This window comes from Bacillus rossius, chromosome 13, assembly GCF_032445375.1.
Source record: "Bacillus rossius redtenbacheri isolate Brsri chromosome 13, Brsri_v3, whole genome shotgun sequence".
Lineage (NCBI taxonomy): Eukaryota > Metazoa > Arthropoda > Insecta > Phasmatodea > Bacillidae > Bacillus > Bacillus rossius.
Window position 1 is genome coordinate 34,610,094 of NC_086340.1, and position 25,366 is coordinate 34,635,459.

The following is a 25,366-nucleotide window of genomic DNA, read 5'->3' on the forward strand; positions in this document are numbered from 1 at the left end:
CCTGTCGGCCTAGTGCCTTTCGGCCTAGTGCCTTCGGCCTAGTGCCTTTCGGCCTAGTGATTTTCGGCCTACTGCCGCGGCCCCACGTCAGCAGGTTTCTTAAACAACGTATATTTCACGTTTTTTCTACGTCACTGTGCTGTATGGGATTAACCTGCAATTTCCCTGGTCAGAACCATGGAATAAATATTTAAATAAGTTTATTGATTTTAATTGAATTTTTATGGATATTTAAGTTGATATTTAGCAATTTACTTAAAGTTTAATATGTTTTGCTAAGCAACTAGGACTAATGCCTACATTGGTAATATTAAAACACTGTACATTTAATTTTTTTGTACAAGTTATTTTTGATTTGTTATTTACATTAACCGAAAGTATAACTATACTTTATAAATTTTGAATGGATTGATAAATTAATAATTAATAATTAAAAATGGCACTTGTTGTAAATTCTGAATGTACATAATTGATAGGCAAATATATAACAATGACAGCAATTTTGAAATATAATAATAAAAAAGATTGTTATCTTTATTATTAGGCCTTGATATAAGTAAGTAGCATACCTACTTTTAACTTATGGGAAATCTGTATATAAATATTTTTATCTTTAATAACCCTTCAGGACCCTGAGGGTTCACAATGACATTTTGTTATTTTTAGACTACCAGCATAGACAATCGTGAAGGAGATAGACACAGACATCGCACAAGAATTTGGGAGTCTTGGGTTTCTAAAAGATGTAAGGTAAATGAAAAAAAAAAAACAATGAAATCAGCAGAAGAGATGACAAAGATAAGAAAGTTGGATCAATTCTTCGCTGTTCAATCAAGACAAGTGTCGGGAAGTAGTGATGACTTTGCAAAACCTGATCCACCTGACAATGCTTCAGTGGAAATGGTTGTGGGTCCTGGCAAAGAAAAGGCAGAAATAGTAACGGGCCCAAATAAAGAACATGTAGAAAATGAGGCTGAAAGTGACACATCAGATGTAGAAGCTGAGGGCCCAACAGAATATAATGACATTGGACTTTGGCATCCATTATTTTGGTACAGATGCGGTATTACTGGCTGAAAATGGGTGTACATACAATTCAGCAATGTAATGAAAGTTTGTTCATTGCACAAAGTGTTCAGCAACCTAGAAAGGAGCGCAATATTCTAAAAATGGGCACTTTTGGGCTGTTCCATCATTAAAATCATATTCGAGAAGTCATAACTAGGAATTGGTTATGGTTCTCTCCCTCTAATGGACGTGATTCTGCTTCACGTGCAGATTGATGTGCTTAACTACAACTACAGCACCTGAGACTTCTCAGCTTTCGTCAAATGGATTCTGTGAGTGGAGACATTTACAAAGTTATGAGCGGTCAACGGAACATATAAAGGCTACGATTGTTTTAAATAGGAGGTTAAAAGCAATTGGGCGAATTGATACAGAGCTGACACGACAGGTCGAGTGTCTGGAGCATAATTGGATATCAGTGTTTAAATAAGTAGTAAATATTCAGTTTATTGCCGAGAGTGGCTTGGCATTTACATGAGAAAACTAATTGGTTGGATCACTTGAAAAAGGAAATTTTCTGGGTTTTAATTTTCTCGGTATCTCATCTACCAGTACGACCTTCTTGCACAGCATATCGAAACTCAAGTCACTCTCAGCAAGGGTCACACAAACTACCTGTCATATACAATAATGGAAGAACTTATCAGTGTTATGAGCGAACAATTCCTCGACGAAATTATTTCTCGTGTTAAGAAATCAAAATACTACTCCATCTCTTTAGACTCCACGCCCGATGCAGCCCACATTTACTAACTAACCCTTGAATTAAGATATTTGGAGAAAAATGGCCCCTTGTAATGCTTTGTAACAAACAAACGCCATGGCGCTCAAGACATGTTCAATGGCTTAGTGGAATTTTTGAAGAGATATGACCTAGTCCTGGGAAACTGCCACGGTCAAAGTTTTGACAATGCCTCTGCAATGAGTGGGAAATACAATGGTCTACAAGCCAAAGTGAGGGAGAATAACAATCTTTCATCCTGGATAAGTTGGCTGTTCATGGACTAACCTCCTCAAGTGATGTCCAATTACTTATAAAATGACTTAGGGACACAAGTTTCAGTTCTATGGCCAAATTGCCCACTCATTGGAAAGATTATTAACAGGTTTCCCTGAAGCTAATGGGTAAGATCCTAAAAATATAGTTGTGTTCCTACGCCACCTTTTCAAACTTCGTCAAAAAGGAACATTTCAGACATATAGTTGCTGGAAATAATTTTCCCCTATACCCAGATCACCACTTAGTGAGCGCACCTTACAGGCGATTGAAGGTAGCCTTTGTTTTACCACAGTGATGTCCTAAATTATTTCAACCGATCCCGCATGCTGACAAATATCCGATTAGAGTAGTATAAACGACTTCAGCAAATAAACGAAGCCCAGCCCCACTATAGATCCAATAACAAGGAAGCATCTCAGGTTCTTCGACTAGGAGTATCCGAAGTTGAGATCGTTAACAATATTGTAGATGGAATGGACCAGCTGAACGTTCCTGCTCTGTGTTCCAAAATCGTCCTGTCAATTTAGCATAGCTGGATCGATTGTATACCCGTGCTACGACATCTAGTTCACTGATTATCAATGGAACCAACCCGCATCCTCAACAAGCAAGCAGAAAATCCCAAAGGAAACGACTAATATTTATAAAGTAAAAAGCTGTAATAGCAAAAATTCACCAGTGAAGTTTTATCTTTCTCAGAACCAGATACTATTATGCATGTTTTGCAGAAATCAAGGACACACTATCGAGCAATGTCGCTCAAAACACAGAAACCAAAATTACCACCACAACAAAAAAAAACAGCCTGTAACAGGTTAACTGGAAAGCAATTTTTCTGGGCCACCTAAACCTAGTACACAAGCGATCCATTAATTTAATTTTCTGTCCACACAAAGGATTCCTGGTAGACAGCAAAATGTCCAGAATCAAGGTTTTTCTGGGAGACGCATACAGAGAAAATCAAAACCTCCAAAAAGTCTTCAAAGTGCCAAGTTCACAAAATCAACACAAATTTGAGGCAGATAAAACATTCTTCAGTCCATAGGTAACATTGCAAAACCTGTATTTTTCCAAAAATTCCAGTTAAAAAAAACATGTCACAATGTTTGTTGTTGTTAAACTTCCTACTATTTTGACTTTAAAAATACACCGTGATTTGTAAGCAACAAATTCCAGGGTTGACCGTCACTGGATCAGTCTGTAGCTTTATTTCAGGGAACCTTTACAAGAATTATAGGAAAATTAATTAATTTCTATAACACCCAATAATTATACAATATTTCACCACCTAGAATGCAAGATTGATTAATTATATTGGGCTTTTCCATTTATAGTGTCTAATGACTTAGCCACTGATATTTTCTTTGTGCCAGTTTATTTCCGAAACCAGCTGGGTGATTGATCTCCAAACAGAAACTTTACCATTTCAATTTAATAACCAAATTATCATACCTTTTTTATCACTTGAATCAAATGGGCCAAAGTAATGTTAACATGGTACAGGCCAGTGCTGAGGATGGAAAGGCTTTATACTTGAACTCTCTCAGCCAAGATCTGGAAAAATCAGTTGAAAACTTATCTCATAACTTTTCGAATGTTTTGACCAAAAAAAATAGTTTGTACACGCCTGATTCAGTATGAGATAAAATTTATAGATATAATTAAGCACCAATAAAAAATAACCCTTACTGGTTACTAGGCCCTAAAATGCAAATTATGTGTGACCATTAACAGAATCATTTATATAAGGATGTCATCAAACCACGACCTCTCCTTTCAGCTCTTCCACAATTTTGGCCCCAAAGGGCAAGAACAATGCCTAGTCACATATTATCGTAAGTTTAATAAACATATTTCCATAGAGAATATACTGTTACTATAACATAACAAAGCTTGCCATTGGTTTAGTAAAGCCAAGTATTTCACTGTTTTCGACCTCAATTCTGCTTATCACCAATTTTCTGCTTACACCAAATTCAAAACATATCACAGATTTCTGTGTACCGTGGAACCTCTTCCAATATTACGTAGTACCCTTTGGATTATCTACAGATTCCCAGGTACTGACTCGTCTTCTTGATAAAGTACTAGGAGACTTGAAATTAGAATTTGCTAATAATTATCTAGTTGAGTTGACGTAGTGGTATATTCTGAGGATTACGATGATCACATCGCCCACCTTTTGGAACTTTTTAACAGACTGCATAAAGCAGGATTAACTGTTAGCACTAAGAATGTGTCTTGGTCATGTAATTACAAATAAAAGAATTAAAATCGATCCCGTTCGCACACAAGCCATTGCAGACTTCCAAACACTCAAATATCCGATGGCATTACATGTTTTATCAGCATGGCTGATTCCTATGCCAAAACATACCCGACTTTGCTAAATATGCCACCCCACTATTGCATTCCAAATTTTTTTAGCAAGCCCTCCAGAGGTTCGGATGGCTGATATTTCTAAACCTTTCATATTACAGGTGGCTTTAGGGACAGTACTATCACAGGCATTTGAAGGTTGTAGGCAGCCAATAGATTTCGCCTCCCACATGCTGAAGCACCAGGAAAGAATGTATATGAACTCGACTGTCTGATCATAGTTTTCGGCATCGACAAATATCGACAATACTTTGAACATAAATAATTTCTCCTAGACACAGATGATTAGTCTCTTGCTTGGCTTTTGACCCACCCCAAACAACTGGGCAAGCTTGGCCGATGGATTGCCAAAATTTTATTCCTCAAATACCAAATTCAATCCATACAAGGATAGCAGAATATAGAAACCGATACCCTTTCTCGGTTGTTCGAGGACACCTCCATTTCTACTCCTCCGAAGGAAACCTCAATTCCATGCTATGCTCTCCTCACTGACATCTTGTTGGCATTTTCAGACCTGCAGGCTTATCGAAAATTGGATCCATATCTGACCGATGTTTTTGTTCAGGTATAATCAGCTTTCACCCCATGATATTATAAACTTTTAAACGGATTTTTTTTTTTGTGTAAGAACACTAAAATACAATTCATTCATAATAGCTCTTCCCTAGAATCTCAGGGAGATGATATTTCAATATTATAACTCCCCACATCTTGGAGCCCAATAAGGTACCTACAAAATTATCCAAGGGTTACACAGGCATTTTATCTGGCACAACATGCTACGCGACATTGCTTAAAGGAGTTGTGCAAATCATGTGCTCTTAGTAAGCCAGGACAGAAAACCCAATTTAGCTTATTGTTTTCGCAATATTTTTATTGATTTTGTGGTTTCCATCCCTCGTTCAAAAACACTACACTCCATGCTCCTTGTGTGCATTGATGCCTTTTCCAAGTTCATTGGTCTTAATCCACTTAGAAAAGTTACAGAATATACCACCAATGAAGTATTGCGAAATCGTGTTTTAAAAGTGTCTGGGCTTACTTCTATAATCATGTCAAACAATATTGTTCAGTTTACCTCAAAAGCACTGGTTCTACAATGGACCAATCCACTGGTATGAGGAAAAACAAGTGCTTTTCCTATGGCATCCATCATGTAACAACCTTCCCATACTAACCATAGCCTCCACATGCAGGGAATTTTAACAGAAACCACTGGTCTGTGCTTATCGCATAATATGCGAACTCACAGGATAGATGGGATGCCAACTTGGTATGGTTGCAGATGGCCTTTTATTACATGTTCCATTAAGGTCCTTAAGACCACTCCTTTCGAACTCATATTTACTTATCATTCCAATGCTCCTCTTTCAAACCTGTAGTCTTTGAAGGAGCTCCTATCTGAAAACCATAAAAACATTCGGGAGGTAAGGAAAAGAGCTTACAAAAACCTAAATCTAGGCAATACGGCAAGTAGGAAAAATATATCGATCAATATTCACCTACCCCTGCAGGGTAGGTGGCATCATGATGTGCAAGGCACATCCGCAGAGCAAGGCGATCGACAAAAGGTCAGCCAAACTCTTATACCATTGGATTGGTCCCTTACAGATCTAATGTTTTGTGATGCCAATAACTATTGTAATAGTCGACCCCAGTACTGGTTCATATGTAACATGTGTTCACATCTCTCATCTGAAAAGAACGCATCCTAACATGAAGTAGGTGTGCTCTTATGTTGGTTCCTACCGAAGTAATATTTCTAAGCTTCGGCATTCCATTATTAACTCCCAAACGATGTTGAGAACATAAAATTTTAAAATTTCTAAGTCATAGTTTGTAAGTCTACACAAAACCATCTTACTAATTGCAATTATGTTAGAATTATAAATTCCTAGTTTAAAGTGGTGCTATGTTAGTTCATAAGTTTGTAAATAAGAATTTGCAACTCCCCTAGGCTAGGTTTAGTGTTTATTAATCTGTATTCAGGGTAGTTAGGTCATCAGCCTGACCTATTTTCTGGTATCTTAATACTCACCATGGGCTCCGCCTTTCAACGAGGGAGTGTATGCCGCCAATTATGAGTTCTCTCGGCCAACATTTTACACTTTTGTTTACATGGGTAAATATTACCGAGATTTTCTGCCCTAAATAAAAATCACTTTTTCCTGGCTGTACCTTCCTTTTAATATCTTTCTTGTCAGCTTATCACCATCTTCCCAGGCTGAGACTTTAGCCCTATAAAGTGTAAGGCCCATGTTTACAAATTTCCCGCCTCCCTGCACACACAAGATTAAACTTATGAACCCTGGCTGTGCCAAAGGCGAGACCACAACGCTGAGCACTACCTCGAGTCAGCCCTCCTTGGCACATCCGCATATTGAGCTGCGCCTGAGATCGACTGGTTTCATCAAGCCACTGCATCCAAATTTCAGTCTCCAGAACACAATCCAAGAGCTCTGTTCCATCAATTTCTGCGACAGCAGCATTCGTCACCTCCCCCTTGTGCCGGAAATTAGGTATTTAGGCACGTTTTTTAAAATTATCATTATAATTTTGAATTATTTTTGGAAATGTTATTTTCTATATAATTTGGTTACAAAAGGGTGATTTACACTTTGTTAGGCCGGTGTACTCTACTTAGTTAAACTTTGCTGCAGTGGTCCGAGGCACCTTTTCTCAGGGGCCAATCTGTTTTTTTTTTTTTTTTTAAGTCGAAAGACATCGTTAGCAGCCCGGATGACATTTCTCCCGCTTGCAGTCACGTCCGTGGTCTGTAATATTAATTCCCTTCATGACTTAATTTGCATTGAGCAGCTCCTGGCTTGTAAGCTCTATTTCTTAGAGGCCCACTGAGACCAGCGAGTATCGGCACGAACAGTATCTCGTGGACCCTCTTTCCCAGCCTCATTGTGCTTTTTGCCAACCCTAACCCATCAGTCCCCCCTCTCCTTTTGGTTCTCAGAATTTAGCCCAGGATCATTGCCCTGACGTGAACTCGCCAGGCAGTCGCCTACTTCAAGGACGATTTGCCACAGAAAAAATATGTGCGAATATGGACTACACACGACATCTAGTGGCAGAAATAGTAACTTCTTCACTTGTCGTCAGCTAGTGGAGCTAACGCCCGCTCACCTGGTGGTGACATTGCTAACCTTCCTCTTTCTTTCCCCTGCAGGCCGCCAGAGAGGAGTACCGACAGCGCCATTAGCCCCAGACTGTAGCAGAGGTCTCGGGCGAGTCGATCCCTGTTTGTTTCGGACACCCTTCAACAGGTAGCGCTAAAATCGGCCAGTGCTACCAACTTATAAATATCGAAGTAAGAGTTTTTTGTGATTCCCTCTCGGAGAACTTCGGAACCTTTCGGTCAGGACGCCATAGTCTCCCCCCCCCCCCCACCTTTTGATTGAGTTATTTCCTTTTAATTACGAGACGCGGCCCCTCCACGATTCCAGAAGGACTGTTTCAGGTTATCGGCGGATCGGCGAGGCGCACAGCAAGACTTCTGTCCGGCCATAACCGACGATGTAGTCAATTAGACAAGGGATGCTATCCCTATAAATTCTTTAAGTAGTTTAGTCCGTCTGTACAGTACACAGCATAGTAGTTATTTTTAAATTTTTTTTTAAATTAAGGAAACGCCCGCGACTCCCGCGTCTCCGGGATCTTCAGATCCGGGCGTGCTACTCTTCAGACCCTAGAAGCCAACTTCCCTGTCTGGTGAGTTACTATCAGCTTTATTCCCCGACCACCCCTTATATTTTTGCGGGCATTTTCTGCCCAGTTTGCTAACTGTCTGTGTACCAGTTCTGATCATGTTTGATTCGGACTGTTCACAGACAGGGTCCAACAGCCGGATGCGGAACTAGCCGCATTTTCACCCGCCCTCTCCGGCAAACAGGTGCCCTGACACTATGTTGACTGCTGAACTCCGGCCAGCGAAAATCAGACATCCGGTCATATAGTATTTATGAACCTTTTGGAACAACATTTACATTACTACGTTCGAAGAAATAAGAATTATATAAATCTTTCGTTCTGGACTTTAAGAACTTACATGGGGATTGTTTGTGCCTCTTCGTATTTTTTATTTGTTTATTCATGTTAAATGAAACCTTTAATAATCTAATAAGGGCCGGCCCGAATTTTTAACATATCCCAGAGCTCTTTTAATTATGTAATTGAAATTATATTTTAACACATTTTAATAACTCATATTTATATATTTGTCTCTCATTCTTCTGTTATAAGTTTCAACATTTAAATAAATATGGAGTAATTATATTCAGACGGAATCATAACTTGTTTCTGTTCATTTCTAATCATTGTGAAACTATAAGATCCACTGTTGCAGCAGTGTGTAATATCGTTGGTAATATTTATGTATTTAATCTGATTTACCTACACTGCCTCAACGCAACAAAAATGGTAATCAGAGCGTGGTTTCGTAACAAAAATGGTCGCATTTAGCGTGGTTAACTTTCTATCTGCTTTGGTTTTATTTATGAACAGTGCTGTAACACTCTTAACCAACATATGTTTGCGTTGAGTTTGTAAGAAATGAGGCCACAAGCAATGAACGGTCGTGAAATCCACGTCCCATTGCCTTGGGCCGCGCCTGTCTTAGACATCTCGAAGCTTACACAAATGCCATTCCCTAGCGAACTCTGTAACTAATTCCAAAATAATTCCCATCCTGCTCGCCAGAGGGCAACATCTTTTGGCCCAGTCCCACATCGAACCAATACTGTGCACACTCTCGCAGCCATATCAAGAACCTAGCGCGACATAATTTATCTGCCTTTCACCTAGAGCACGCCACACGCTCGATCCAGTTGCCACCAAATGTAGGGTAACTGTACAACTCAATCAGAGTTTTATTATTCGATTTCAGCGCACTCCTGTCCGATTCTCCAGGCCAATCAGAAGGCTCTTTCCCCTTCCTGTTATCTCTTGGCTACTCGTGCACCTATTAATTACACAGAATTCCAGGCATAAGGGGAGTTAGGGGAGTCTGCCCACGCAGCTCTCTCACGAGGTATTTTGCAACTAATTTTGATAAAATCATACGACTAACATATAAGATGTAGTTTCGGTGAGTTAGGGAGAGTTTCCCTCACAGTTAGAACTCTTACAAAAGGGTAATGTTTAAAGTAGTTCGGGCAGCTAATGTCTTATCCGCAGTTTTTATGAGTTTTGGAAGTTGTAAGATGCTGTGATATCTGGATTACCCCGCAAAAGGGTGAGTAGCTTCTGAGGGATGCGCTTATTCGCCATTTTCTTGCAGTCAGCAGGCATCAGAACGAATGTACTTAAGTAAATTTCTCAGGACTGTTGCATTGTAATACAAAAAGGAAAATATGTTTGTTAACCCAATAAATAATTTACAAAATGCTTAGACCTAAACTTGTTAAATTGGTGTGATATAAGAATTTTGGTTGTATAAATAAATGTTTCGTTCTTAAAAAAACATTAATTTGCTTAAAACTTTTAATTCCTAAGGATCTTATACTGCTAACCTTTAATATTCTGATGCATATATGACGATGAAGGGATAATTGCCTCATATTTAAATTTACCTCTCTCAGCAGCCCGAAATTTGGCATTGTTATTTTGTAAAATAACTTAACGATCCTCCTGATGGTGCTTACCTTTTCATTCAGCACATACTAGATGCTGGTTCTCCTCTATGCCTCTGCCTCTGGCATATTTACTTAAAAGTGCTGTTTTTCCCTGCATATCTTCCAAATTTTTTTATTTACCAGGCTAATTTTATTTTAGAGTGCGAGGGTTGAATCTATACAGTAGTGTACATGTTACAGAAGTATTAGTTAATTTTTATGCCAACCCCAGTTTTTTTAACTTCTTACATTAAATTTGGTCAAATTAAAAAAGTTTGTCACCGAAGTTTGAGAGAGTTTTTAGAAGGTTGAAATTTAATTGTTTTAGATTTTATAAGTTGCCTAATAAGGGAGTTATAAATTTGACCTTTAACCTCTATTTTTCCACCCCTTGCAGCATGTTTGGTTAGTTTTAATAAAAGTTTTAGATAATATTTATAAGGTTATTAAACATTTTGTATAGATCTGATAGTATGCTTACTAAGGGAGTTAGGAATTTTTTATTTTTTTCATCTCCTGTTTTCCTACCCCTTACAGCAATGTTTAGTCGTTTAAAAATTATTTCAGACGAAATTTTGTATATTATATTTTTAGGATTAACAATAAATAAAATAGATTAAATAGTGTACATATAGGTTGACAATTATGAGTTTATTTATATTTCTACCCCTGTTTTTTTCCACCTTTTGGAGCAATGATTAGTATTAGCAAACATTGTTTCAGACAAATATTTAAATAAAAATTATAAGATGTACAAACAATTTGAATAGATTTTATGGTGACCTTTTTAGTTATAATTGTTTTTTCAGTCAAGTGTTTAGTTGCAGTTATAGTTGGTCGAAACAAAAATTTATTTTGACAAAGGTTTTTGGTATTACTGCTATGAGCGAAAGGATGTGAATTGGTCAAAATATGGGAGATAAGGTGATTTTTCTGTTGTTTTTTTTTTAAAAACCTTCCTTTTTTCTATCCCTTTGGTGGGATTATGTCCATTAACGAACAAGGTCGAGATTTTCCATTACCATATTTTATGTATTGGTTTGGAAGTGATTTGTGAAATATTATAGTAGTTATCGTGACTATATAAATGTGATATATAAACAGTAATGCCTAAAAAATGTATTCTTTCTTCTAAATCTATCTAATAGCAGCCACTAATTTAAAACTCAGTTTATTTAGTAAAAATATTGAGGATATAGTTCCTACACATGTTGCCAAACCTGAGAATGTAAAGAAAAAGGAACAGACAAAGTAATAACATAGAAATATATAATTATAACATAAAAGAATCCTTGAGGAGAAGAAATAGAGTGTTAAACAGGGAACAAAAATATTTAAAAGCAGAAATTGTTGCAGTTTTTTTAATGTCATGGTAATTGTTTCCTTCTTGATAAAAAAAGAACAAAGTCCTGTGAGTGAAGACATGTCACCCTTGTGCGTAGGGAGACTCTGCATTTGTCTTCAGCCAGTAGTTTCCGCTCGCACTGAAAGGGGATAAAAATAAATGTTAGTGAATAAAATGATTCATAGTATCTCCTCAGGTGATGAAAATGGTTGCTGCAACTTACAGCTTAACTTGACTTGATTTCAAACAATTTTTTGCACATACACCATTGTAGTTTTGCACTGTTTATCATGGACCAAACAATTCAAGAATGCAAACCAAAATAAGCTGATGTCGAATTGCAGAAGGGGGGGGGGGGGGGGGGGCTGGATCACTGCCTAGAGCGGCAAAATTTCTGGAATGCTGTACAATAAGCATGGATAATAATGTGTTTATTGCCTTATTTATGTGGCGATGTTAAGTCGTACCGCCTACATTTTTACTAACTAAGTACATGCAAAATAAACCTGATAAATATTATAACCTAGATATACCAAAAATTGTCACAAATATATTTAAATTAAAACTAAATTGTCATATCAGTACAATTATGAAAATAACGAAAAAATAGCATGAAAGATACACATGAGCTATCTAAAGTATAATATATTAAAGGCATATTATAAAAAGGCCTTTTTTATTATATCTAATGCTAAAGTTATAAAGATTTAAATATATTTAATAACCTTAAAATATATGTAAACACTAACAAAGACACAAACAATTAAAATATATATACCAAAACAATTTCTTACAATAAATCATAGATATACACGTACATTCACACATATTCAATCACACATATATACCACAGCTAAACCTGAATAATGTTTTCTTAAACACAGAAAGCGAACGTTGACGTTTGATTGACTCGAGTAGTTCATTTCAGGCAAGAGCAGAAGTCACAGAGAACGATTTTGAGTATACAGCTGTCTAATGTTGGGGGATGGGCAAAGAACAATTACTCTGAGGACGTATGCCAATATTATGACGTGAACCGAGGAACAGAAACCTTTCATCAAGATAGGACAGGGCCTGTGTCATTAATGTTTTCTTAAGCAGTAAAAGGGAATGAAACTGTCGTCATGTGTACAGTTTTAGCCAATATAACCTATCGTAGTACGGGGAGATAAACTCATGACTCTTAAAATTAAAAATAAAACGAACACACAAATTTTGAATATGCTGTAACTATTAATCTAATTACACAAACAAAAAACACCATTAATCTAAAAGATGAAGAGCCTACCTTCAAATTACGATGAAACCGAAACTGGTTGAAATGAAATTCTTGATAAAATTGGTTTAAAATTTATTTGGACGTGACAGCGTCTAATAAATCGATGAACGCCGGCTGCACGCACGAAAAAGTGTATTGTTACACACATTGTCCCGTTACGCTCATTGTACGCTTGCGCCGCATCTATCTCTCTTCCACTCGATTGGAACAACCATCGATTTGACTTTTTCGAGGCACATTAAACTTGAAACACTCCCATTCGTTTCCTACTTTTCCTATCATCGTCCTATCCTTAACAGAATAACACAGATTGCAAGAAGTTAAATAGCAAACATGTACAAAAGTTATAGTTAAAATAATCTATTCGTTAAAGTAATAGCCTAAACATATTTGAATTAATGAATGCAAATAAAAGTAAATTTATCAATTAAATTGTAGATTTCATTACACTCCTTTGTATCCATACAAAATAATGATAATTCAATAAAAATGATTCAATTTTATTCATAAAAGTATGCAATCATTTCATCAATGTTTTGTTATGACGTTGTCACGTTAAACTATCGTAGGTAAACCGACTTTACAGACAACCAATTATTTATACATTTCAAATTAAGATGCGAGTGCTTCAAATTTCTTATCTGAAACGAAGTTATAAAGGCGGAAGTTTAATTTTAATCATTCGGTGCATATAATCAAATTAAATTAACGTGGAAATGTCAGATATGACAAAATATAAATTAAAGTTAAATACGCGCCTATGAAATAAAGAAGAGATAAGTATGATTTTATCTCCGAACACACTAAAAAGAAAGTTATAAAACTAGCGTGCTTAAGCAATATTAAAAATTAACCAATATTACTTTTTACAACAGTAAATGGCGTGGTCGTTGAGTGGTTAGAACAGTCGAAAAAAAGGCGACCCGAGTTCCATTCCCAGCGTAGTCGAACCCGGATTCTAACAAGTGGGAAATGCTGCATACGATACCTTGTATGTCGGTTTTCTCGAGGTACTCCCGTTTCCCCCATCAATTCATACCCCATCCCATCTCCCCTCATGCATTCCCCCTCGTATAGGGCAGCCGGCTCCTGTGAATGTCAGCCCCATTCCATCCATGCTGACCCTCTGACGGAACACTGTGAGTCGATTCTCGAGGTACGTTTTAAAAAATTACAAAATTAAATTTATATAATTTTGTTTAATATGTATGACCTTTAATGTGATCTTTTAAAGTTAAATATATGGAAATTATCCACAAAAAATTATGACAGTTGTGAAATATCAGCGATATTCATAAGTTTTCACGAGCGAAGCCGCAGGTTATAAGCTATTTTACAATTAAAGTGTTGTTCAGGCTCAACTTCAAAGACTTATACCAGCGTAAGCAAGCACTTTAAACCACAAGTTGTGCATATTTTTTCTACTCATTTTGTCGTGATGAACTCGCAGCCCAAGTTTGTCGGTGGAATTCTGACTCTCGTATATATTTTTACATGCTTTATATTAGCTTCACCTGTATGTTTGTCTGTCCGTCTGTAACTCTTTCGACTAAGAGTGAGTGACTCATTACAGTAAAATGTCCCACCCATTTCATTACGTTCGTTAGCCGAGCGGTCTAAGGCGCGCGATCTCTGTGATGTCAGCTTTCGGATTCAAAGATCGTGGGTTCTACTCCCGGCCACGCCTAAAAAAAAATGGTTTTTTTTTTTTTTTTTTACATGCTTTATATTAGCTTCACCTGTATGTTTGTCTGTCCGTCTGTAACTCTTTCGACTAAGTTTTCTTTTCTTGCAAAGCACATACTTTTACCAGTTTCAATTGTTCCTTCCTCTGTGCTAGCCTTTCAGCTTGCTTAACTATTTTTACATGTTACATGTTACATGCTTTATATTAGCTTCACCTGTATGTTGTTTGTCTGTCCGTCTGTAACTCTTTCGACTAAGAGTGAGTGGCCCATCACTGTAAAGTGTCCCTTCAATTTCATTACGTTCGTTAGCCGAGTGGTCTAAGGCGCGCGATTTCTGTGGAGTCAGCTTTCGGATTCAGCGATCGTGGGTTCTACTCCCGGCCACGCCAAAAAAAAAAGATTTTTTTTTTTCGGTAAATTCTAAGATTATATCCATACATCTAACTGTAAATGTTTCGGAGAGACTTTACTATTTCTTTGTGACGTTGCAACTCCAAATAGTTATCTCAGATGGTAATAGGTAGTGTCGGAACTCATTTCCCTATGATAATTATACATAAATATAGTTTAAAAAACTAAAAAAAAACATGCTTTTAAAGAATATCAAACTAAAAAGTTAAAAATAAATATAGTTTAAAAAACTAAAAAAACATGCTTTTAAAGAATATCAAACTAAAAAGTTAAAAATAATTATAGTTTAAAAAACTAAAGAAACATGCTTTTAAAGATTATCAAACTAAAAAGGAAAAAATAATTTTAAAATTTAATTTATGACAATAGTATATAAGCAATACTAGTATAAATGAGAAAAAAGCATGGGGCGCTTAATATACAAAAAAATATGGCACAAAGCGCCTCAAGCTTTTTTCTCATTTATACTAGTATTGCTTATATACTATTGTCATAAATTAAATTTTAAAATTATTTTTTCCTTTTTAGTTTGATAATCTTTAAAAGCATGTTTCTTTAGTTTTTTAAACTATATTTATTTCTCGTAGGGGGCGTGGGGCAAAGCGAGACTGAGCACTTGCTTCGCAGGTGTGTAAGCCCCCATGACGGCTGTCGGGTTGCCGGAGCAGCTGCCCTGCTGGTAGATGCTCCATTTGCTGCAGCGGACCGCGGTGAACGGCTTGCTGCTGGTGATGGACTCCGCGTAGAAGGCAGGAGCCCGGTGGTGAGCACAGCTTCCTGCAAGAGGATTCATGACATTTTTCACGTGTAACATCTTAGCTCTCGGTATACGGCATTTGGTGGGAGTAATTTCGTGAATGCACACTGTGTTTTTAGATTTTAACGACACAGTGCATCATGAGTTCTAGACACAAGGTCAAACAATCAATAAGGAGTGCTACCAACCAGTTCAATTCCGTTTGCGTGAAACAATAAAAAAAACAGGATTTGCAGCCAAAAACATTTATGGCTTTTGCACCATGATAATGCACCTGCTCACACTTCACTGTTTGTAATGACGCTTCAGCCTTCAACCACCAGACACAGCCCTGTGCGACTTTCGCCTGTTCTCAAAAATAAAGAGAACCTTAAAGGACTGTTGTTTTACAAGCATAGATGACATTTAAAGTGCATCGCTGAAAGAGCTAACACAACCCAAAATCGATTTGCAAAAATTTTTTGGGGATTGAAAGAAGTACTAGCGTAAGTGTATTAGGCCTATATCTAATAGGGACTATTTTGAAGGGGATAACATTAATATAGTAACAACCCACGGATATACCAATCTGTGGGGGATAGCGCGTACCAAAGTTCACAGAGACAAAGAGGAAGCTTAATTTAATTAACTGTTTTATGTATTCTAATACGATGAGTATATTTTAATGATTTTCCTTTAAAAAATCAGGTCCAAAGCCGGGATTTAGTATTTCTTCAAGTATTTTTGGCTTTTATCGGAGCCGTTTCTAATAGTTTAAAATTTCCGTTCGCTAATTGAATGTTTCGGTATTCGACCTAGCGAATAAGCAACTATCTGCGCGTCGTGGTAGCAAGCCAAGTTTACGATTCAGGCAGCGAATTCAAGCTGTGGTGGAAAGTGCGTGGGTGATTTGCGCGTCCAGAAATGCATGTACATGAAAATATATTTGACGAATAATAATCGCGCTCAGCATTGAACGCAAAAAATTGAGTGCCAGTGTATATACTGCGCAAGGCGCAATAACGCAACGCAAATATTGTTTAACTTCCAAATTTCTCGCGTTATGGTTTGCGTTTTTGACGGCCTTGTTGTTAAAGTTTTCCGAAAACCTTTAATGGCGCAGACATGTGTATAGAAAGCATTGATTTTTTTTATGCTAATTATTTCTGGTAAACTTGCATCGTTGTAATGCTGCCTTTAATTTAATATGGCTTACTCTAGTATTAATGACGGTCCCAAGCCCATGAAAATACAGAGGGTAACGAATTAAAAGTTTATGTCTTCGTTCGTGACATACTGTTTAAGTGTCTGACAGGAAAGTCGGTGAGATGGAGAGCTGGAGAGAGAGGTGGAGAGCCGGTGGGGCGAGCATGTTCGTGAGAGAGAGGAAGAGAGACTTGAGATTCTACATTTAAATAACATAATAGTTTCCTAATGTCAATTAACGAAATATATTTATAAAATTTTTGAATCATGAGTTTTATTTCTAGAATAATACTCTTGTCATTTGAAATATTGTTTTAATTACTGTTTTATTTTTCTTGATGAGTAAAATAGTAAAAAATTTAATTTACATATTATTTATTCTTGAAATAAGTAAATAAAATTTTAATTTTAATTAATGAAAATTAATTTATTATTTTTCATTACTATATTTTTTAAATGCTTTGAAAAAGTAAATAATAAGCTTTTCAATAGTGATTATTTTCTGTACATACACAATTTTGAAAGACTAAAATTAAAAAAAAACTTAAATCAAACAAAACTGCAATGAAATTAAGGTAAAAAAACAAAACATCTCTTATTTACAAAAATCATCATTACACACCAGTCATTTACAGAGGAATTAAAATCTAAACAGTTTATACATTTAAATTTTCTACACTTACTCTCTTATTTCATTTGTGTACCTTAAATATCCCCTTAAAATGACTTTGGGATACTCGTGGATTTTTTAGTTTCAAAGGTAAAACAATAAAAAAAAAACGTGATATTATCGAAATACAAGTGCCTGTATATTTATTGTAGTGTTAATTAAGTGAATATAAAACAAAAGAACATGAATTCTATAAATAGGTTAAAAAGATAACTTAATTTATGTCTACGTATTGACAAATATATTAAAATTATAACCTGCAATGATTTGGTTGACAAATATATTAAATTTATTAAATTATATTAAAATATAATAAAATTACATCTTTTAAAGTATGGGTCGGCCCTAATAAGACTTTTACTCTTAGGTTTCATTTGGCATAAATAAACAAAATCAATAACAATTAAAAGGTAAAAACAAACAATCCCAGAGTTAGCGCTTAAGGTGATTTGTGGTAGGGCCTACCAGTAAATAGCATGTCTTTCTTAATATAACATTATATTCTGAATGTAGGCTGTCATCCAAGACTATGAATAACAGCATCATGGAGATTATAAGTATAAACTAAATTTATTAAGTGCAATTTTTAAAATACATTTTTAAGATGCCTTATTGTAAATATTATATAGACAAATTTTGAATAAAACTACTTATGGATGTGATTTAAACTTTTTAAAGAACATTTTACTTGCATTTGAAAAGCCAAATATATGTCCCAATTAACCGCGCTATAATTAAAATGGGACAAATATTGTAAAACCTCAGATGTCGCTAGTACCCCCACTTTTAAGGTGAATAGGCACAGACAAAAAATTAATTAAAAATATGAACAGAAAATGCAAAAAAAAATGGCAATAGCCAGCTAATAAAAACAATTATTGAAATAAAAAATTATATTGATACGATTTTATTCAGTGACCTAGAAATTATACAAAATTTTTAAAAAAGTCCATATTCACCCCATTTTACGGTACTGCTAGTTCACTGAAGAGATTAGCGAGAAGTTCGGTTTTTTCATGATCTTCGTCTTTATATATGCCATTTTCCGGATCGTTACAGCGATAATGTGCATTGGTTGAATCTAGAAGTATTTTGTACTCTTGTAAATCTTCGTGAGAATTACCTTCAAGCTCCCTACGAAAAAGCAATTCGTCAGAACCAAGTCACGGACGTTTTGAACTATTATACGAGCACGATATTTTATTGTAAAAAGTCTATTTTTTTTAGCACCAAGGAACAACTTAGTATGCTTTCTGTACACTATATAGGTCGTGTAATTATTCCAACTCGAGAAAAATATTATGTATGGCAGAACCATTACATTAACTTGGTGTCCTCTTTTCCGTAATTTTTTTTCTTTGCATAGACTCTGTACTCACAAAGTCCTTTTGTTCAGAAACAAAGTCAACGGTATCCAAGATGGCGGCCTCCAGCGGAACAGAAAAAAATCAATATGGTGGCCATGACGAAAATTTCATCATGAGTGAGTGGGGCGCTCGATTTAAAGATGGTGTATCCAAGTTGGTGGATCCAAAAGGGCCACCGGGGTCAAGGTCAAAGTTCAAGGTCATGGTCAAACGTCAAGGTCATGGCCATCCAAGATGGCCGCCGTGACGTCATCGGAGATGTAGGTTCCAAGGCAGCAGAAACCGCCACAAAACACCGCCTGGCGCCTGTGCCCGGAGCCCCCAAACTATACTACTCACATCGATGCACAACTTGTGAAATCGCTAATAAACAAACTGCCTTTCGAGATACACATTCCCAACTACAGGTTCTGTGGTACAAACTAGATAAAAAACGTGTGCTCGTGGTGACGTAGGCAGTAATTATCTTGACGAAAAGGGCAAGCAGCACGATAATACCTGTTCCTTCAGATGCTTGTCGGGCCAGCACCAACAAGTCAAAGACCAATTCACACAAAAGCAAGCACAAGACTGGAGTAGACGTAACAAAGCCAAGAAAAAATAAATTCATCGTCAAGAATATTATTGGAGAATTTCTTTCTCTGCTTTTCATTGGGTGTTCTCGGTGGCCTAATCGGTGCGACGACCGGTATAATGCGGTCAGTCAACCTTCGAAGAATGAACGGAAGCAGATAAAGAAAGCACAATGACACAATGCCAGCATTGCTATGGGTAAAAAATGGCGTAAAACTCTACTTTCAAGCTCAAAAATTAGGTCGAGGCATAAAAAAGAAACAAGTGAAAAAATCAGAATTTATGTCTTAAAACGCCCTCTTACCAAAATAGATTAAATCAGGTACGCTCATTTACTGAAAATATCAAATTTCCTTTTAGTGTTTATGTGAGACACGTTAGCTAGCAAGCCAAAGACTTGTAAATGTGCCATTATTAATTTAGACGTGTCTACGGGACGTGGCACGCACTGGTTAGCGTACATAAAGTCAGAAAAATGGCCGAGTACTACAACAGTTTTGGAAATCTAAGACCTCCGCCAGAACTTAGACGGTACCTGAGCCGGATAACTTTATTCATCTACATTAACGAAATCGAACAGATGCCTAAAAAAATAAACTGTGGTCAGTTTTTACTTTGCTCTTTAAGAGATCATATTTTTAGCAAGCAAAAATGTTTTTACTTATAAAATAACAGTAAAAGTATGGAAAAAAAACAGTTATATCGATAACACTTTCGTTGACAGGTCACGCATCAGAGCTGCGAGCTGCCCATTTCCCGCCTCTGGATTTAGATGTTAATGTTGTGCCATTGTAATGTGGTGGCACTTGCTCAACTTATTTATTTATAATTATTTTTCTTTTTTTTTGGGCGAACTGGTTTCCACACGTTTTCAGTATTCTATATTTGGTATTTGTTAATGGCAATGTGTTATTTAAATATTTAAAAGTTAATTCTGAACGAAGTTGTAATAATTATAATTATGTGTAATTTAAATGTTTGAACACATCAAGTTTTTTTATGGTGTCAATGTATTTTTTTTTAATCTATTAAGAATAATGTGTTTACAATTTAATTATTATAGTAAATATGTGAAGGTATATTTAAGAAATTATAAGTCAATCTTTTTTTGTAATAGAATTATTGCTCCAGGAATAATCGATCTTTTGTTGTTGTAAAAAATTACTCTCTACGAGTGCCATGTTCAATGTCCTTCTTCGTCTTGCACTTACAGACCACAAACTGTCTTTTCCAGCACCTTGACGCCATGTTGTAGTAACGCCGAAATTCTTTATTGTGTGATTTTAAGCTTTTAAGATGCATTAAGCATCTTCAACCGCACTAAGTGGTAAGTTTTGTTGTATTATTTCTTAAGAACGTAGGGAAATGTTTGTAGCACCGGGCGTGTTAATATTCTTTGTTATTTTTATGTTAATTAGCGGTTCCACGATACCGGCCATGCGGTAAACTTGAACCAACTTGTGCTGTGGTGTTGGGGGCCTGTCCCCGGCAGCCCGGAAGCAAAATGAAGTGACCGCACCTAATTCAGGAAAGCCGACGACTATTTTATTATTTTTGGCATGATTTACTAACCTTTTTTTTATCAACTCTACCTATGTGAAAATTTCGTGGACTTAACCTCATCGGACTTCTCGTCAAACTTGTCTTCTCTTCTATTTTAAAGAAATTTATTTGAACCAACGCAACGTTTTATTTAATATATATTTTTCAAGCAACGAAATAATGTAACATGGACTTAAAGATATTTTGATAAACAAACAAAAAAAAATATGTTTTGTAAGAAATTCATCATGTAATAATTGTGAAAAAATTTTATTTTTTTTATGGGGCCCCAGATAAGATAAAACTTAAATATAATAAAATCAGTATTATGTTAACGAAATAATTTAAAATCCAATTGATATTACAAAAAAGTCAGGGTGTAATTTAAAATAATTTATACAAATAAATTATTTATCTGAAATTGTCTTTTTTTTTTTAATCATTGAGTAATGCTCTTATGGTTTATTGTGAGTGTGCATGACCAGTCAGCCCTGTTGATACTCTAACTAACCCCTCCGCACATCAAAACACTTCATGAGCCTTGGTCCACGAGCTTTCAGCATCCGCCTGCCTCTGTTCATAACCTAAAAATTTGTGAAGGGAGGTAAGGTGTGGTGCAGTAACTGCCTTACCTTACCTTACCTCCCTTCACAAATTTTTAGGTTATGAACAGAGGCAGACGGATGCTGAAAGCTCGTGGACCAAGGCTCATGAAGTGTTTTGATGTGCGGAGGGGTTAGTTAGAGTATCAACAGGGCTGACTGGTCATGCACACTCACAATAAACCAAAAGAGCATTACTCAATGATTAAAAAAAAAGAGCAATTTCAGATAAATTATTTTAAATTACACCCTGACTTTTTTGTAATATCAATTGGATTTTAAATTATTTCGTTAACATAACGCTGATTTTATTATATTTAAGTTTTATCTTATCTGGGGCCCCATAAAAAAAAAAATTTTCTTACAATTATTACATGATGAATTTCTTACAAAACATATTTCTTTTTTGTTTGTTTATCAAAATATCTTTAGTCCATGTTACATTATTTCGTTGCTTGAAAATTATATATTAAATAAAATGTTGCGTTGGTTCAAATAAATTTCTTTAAAATAGAAGAGAAGACAAGTTTGACGAGAAGTCCGATGAGGTTAAGTCCACGAAATTTTCACATAGGTAGAGTTGATAAAAAAAGGTTAGTAATTCATGCCAAAAATAATAAAATAGTCGTCGGCTTTCCTGAATTAGGTGCGGTCACTTCATTTTGCTTCCGGGCTGCCGGGGACAGGCCCCCAACACCACAGCACAAGTTGGTTCAAGTTTACCGCATGGCCGGTATCGTGGAACCGCTAATTAACATAAAAATAACAAAGAATATTAACACGCCCGGTGCTACAAACATTTCCCTACGTTCTTAAGAAATAATACAACAAAACTTACCACTTAGTGCGGTTGAAGATGCTTATTGCATCTTAAAAGCTTAAAATCACACAATAAAGAATTTTGGCGTTACTACAACATGGCGTCAAGGTGCTGGAAAAGACCGTTTGTGGTCTGTAAGTGCAAGACGAAGAAGGACATTGAACATGGCACTCGTAGAGAGTACTTTTTTAAAACAACAAAAGATCGATTATTCCTGGAGCATTAATTCTATTACAAAAAAAGATTAACTTATAATTTCTTGAATATACCTTCACATATTTACTATAATAATTAAATTGTAAACACATTATTCATAATAGATTTGACGCCGTCCCCGCTACCACTGAGTATTTAGACGTGATTTTTGTTCGGTTCGTGTTCTCAGGGAAGGTTCGGCCTTGTGGCTAGAGGTCGGGGTCAATGCAGTAGGGCCCCCCGAGCTGTTATGGCCACTCGGGACGCCTGAATAATAACACAAAGCTTCTGAAGATAGTTGGTGAATTTAATACAGCACAGCACAATACATGGTGCTGCCCGTTCTGGCCGTAACGGTTTGCCCGACGCGACTAGTCACACACGCAGCTCACTTCCTCAGTGGCGGCTCACGACTTTTATGCACGTGAGGGGCGAACTCGTATACGTGATGCGATTATTACAAAATACACTCTGATATGGCACATGATTTCTTGACGCACAATACACTACACTAATACCTAGCTCTGGATAAACTGGGCTAGCAACACGTAGGCCCGTGTCTCCGGCGACTCTACGTGGTGTCTAGGTGTGTCCCAGGGACTGAATCGTTATTAAGTCTGATAGCACGTGTCGCCTGCTGGCTGCCCCGTGCGGGCCAAAACTAAGTAGCCGGTAGGCTAGGTTGGGCGTGAAGCGCCGACGTAAAACCACATAATCTCCCCACAGTACTTACGTATGACGTGGAACACTCATCTTGAGCACTGATTGAATTAAGTTATGTACCTCATGGTAAATTTAGGCCGACCGCGGAACTGTACGTAAAAGGTTGAAAAGAAATTACACTATTGAATACTACATGTCGGTGAATGCAAAGGTTGAAGGTTCCGCGTTGCGCGCAGGCTGCCGGCCTGGGTGAGCTCTCGAAGGACACTGACTGTGTCGCCGCGCGCGACCCCCCTCCCCCGCCAGCCCTCCCGCGGAAACGTGTGAATTTCGCGGGAAACTGAACCGGCCGGGTTCGGGACAAATCGCACAGTGAAACATGGTTTTGCAAAGACTGAATTATTAATTAATAAAAAATAATGTTTAATAAAATCCTGTGGAAAAACATAATTATAACAATTTGTTGTAGTGCGGCGGAAGGATATGCCACACCCGGCCGGATCCTTGCGCCGGTGTAGCACTCGTTGTATGGCGTTCGCCTCGTCGCACGAACTGCACTTTGCTGCGCGCACGGGCGCGTTCGGTGCACACGCTTTTGCGAGACGTTGATGAGGCATAGCGGTCTATGCGACAGAGGAGCATTGGCGGTCGGCGTCAGATTCAAAAAAAATACATTGACACCATAAAAAAACTTGATGTGTTTAAACATTTAAATTACACATAATTATAATTATTACAACTTCGTTCAGAATTAACTTTTAAATATTTAAATAACACATTACCATTAACAAATACCAAATATAGAATACTGAAAACGTGTGGAAACCAGTTCGCCCAAAAAAAAAGAAAAATAATTATAAATAAATAAGTTGAGCAAGTGCCACCACATTACAATGGCACAATGTATTGGATTAATAGATTTCAAAACTTATATTGTAATAACCAAATATTGACGAAGAAAATTACAAGATCAGCTACCTGAAACACACCAGTTGGCTTATACGAAATTGTCAACATTGCAAATTACATCAAGGAATGGTACCCTAGGATGTAGAATTTCAAATGTGTGAAAATCTACACACTCAAAAAACATTTTAACATTCAGTGAAAACATCAACTTTACGAAATCTGGGACCATACGATGCTCGGATTCGAACCAAATGGGTATGATACTCGAAGAACGGCGGGACCACTCCTAAGTGCAAGGAACAACACCCTGTTTTGGTTAGTTTTCGACACCCTCTTTCTCTTCCCCAACGATCCCCGTTTATGTGGGCATTTTTGCCTGTTTGATGACTGGCTGTGAAGCAGGTCTAATTCTTTTGGGTTTGGCTTGTTCACAGACATGGTCCCAGGGCCGGCGCCGACATTGCGGCCAAATGCTCTTCCTCGTCTTCGGTAACCGAAAGCCACTGAGGCGCCACCTGGCAGCCCGGCTGCAGTAGAATGTTTCACTCCCGACCAGCAAGTTACAACAATACGACCCCATATTCTTCGCGACTTCCACAGCGTGCCAGTGCTACGCAATTTCTAAGTGCCAGCTAATTGTACTATATATGTGATAACTAAAGTGGGATAATTGCAGGACTTTAATTATGCTTCGTTAAATAATATTTAATTCTGGGATTGTTTATTTTTTTAACTATGCTGTAAAGCACCCCTTAATAACATGGCACAGGCCGGCACTAGAATAAATTTTAACTTATTCATTCCCTATTAGTGTATTAGCACCATTGTAAAGGTTATTATTCTTAACATATAAACCCTATTATAAAATTTTACTTATAAAGATATTAACCAATATTATAAATTGTAACTTCGAATGTATTAGTCCAATTCAATATTTTAATTAATTAACTCCTTTACCAAACCTACTTATGATTATCAAGATGATGTTTTGTTTACTTTTGTTGAATTAACTATGTTAGAAAAATAAATAGAGGCACAGTTATAGACAAACCTGTATTTGTTGTTATTTATTATTTTCAAACTAAAGCTCCACAGTCTCCGTAAATATTTCCAGGGAGACATTTACGTTACACCAATGTAGAGAGAGAGTGTAATAGTAGCTATACGACAAGTTTGAACGATTATGTGCCTGTACAAACTAGTAGCTTATGCGGAAATGGCACTTGCAGTGTGAGTAGGAGCCTGTATATATAACAGAAGTGCAACTGTTCATGCTTTCAGTTGTCGTC

The 25,366-nt window shown here is 36.7% G+C and overlaps 1 protein-coding gene across 1 annotated transcript in view; it reads right to left on the reverse strand.

Annotated features, from left to right (window-relative positions):
- Positions 1 to 11,418: 11,418 nt before the first annotated feature.
- The window catches only part of LOC134538043 (lipase member H-like), an 80,778-nt gene continuing 66,830 nt past the window's right edge, over positions 11,419 to 25,366 (reverse strand). The window contains exons 6-7 of the mRNA XM_063379016.1: positions 15,415 to 15,571; positions 11,419 to 11,555 (exon numbers count right to left, since the gene is read on the reverse strand). Of these exons, the coding sequence (XP_063235086.1) occupies positions 11,498 to 11,555; positions 15,415 to 15,571 (215 nt within the window). The 3' untranslated portion in view covers positions 11,419 to 11,497. The remainder of the gene's footprint in view (positions 11,556 to 15,414; positions 15,572 to 25,366) is intronic.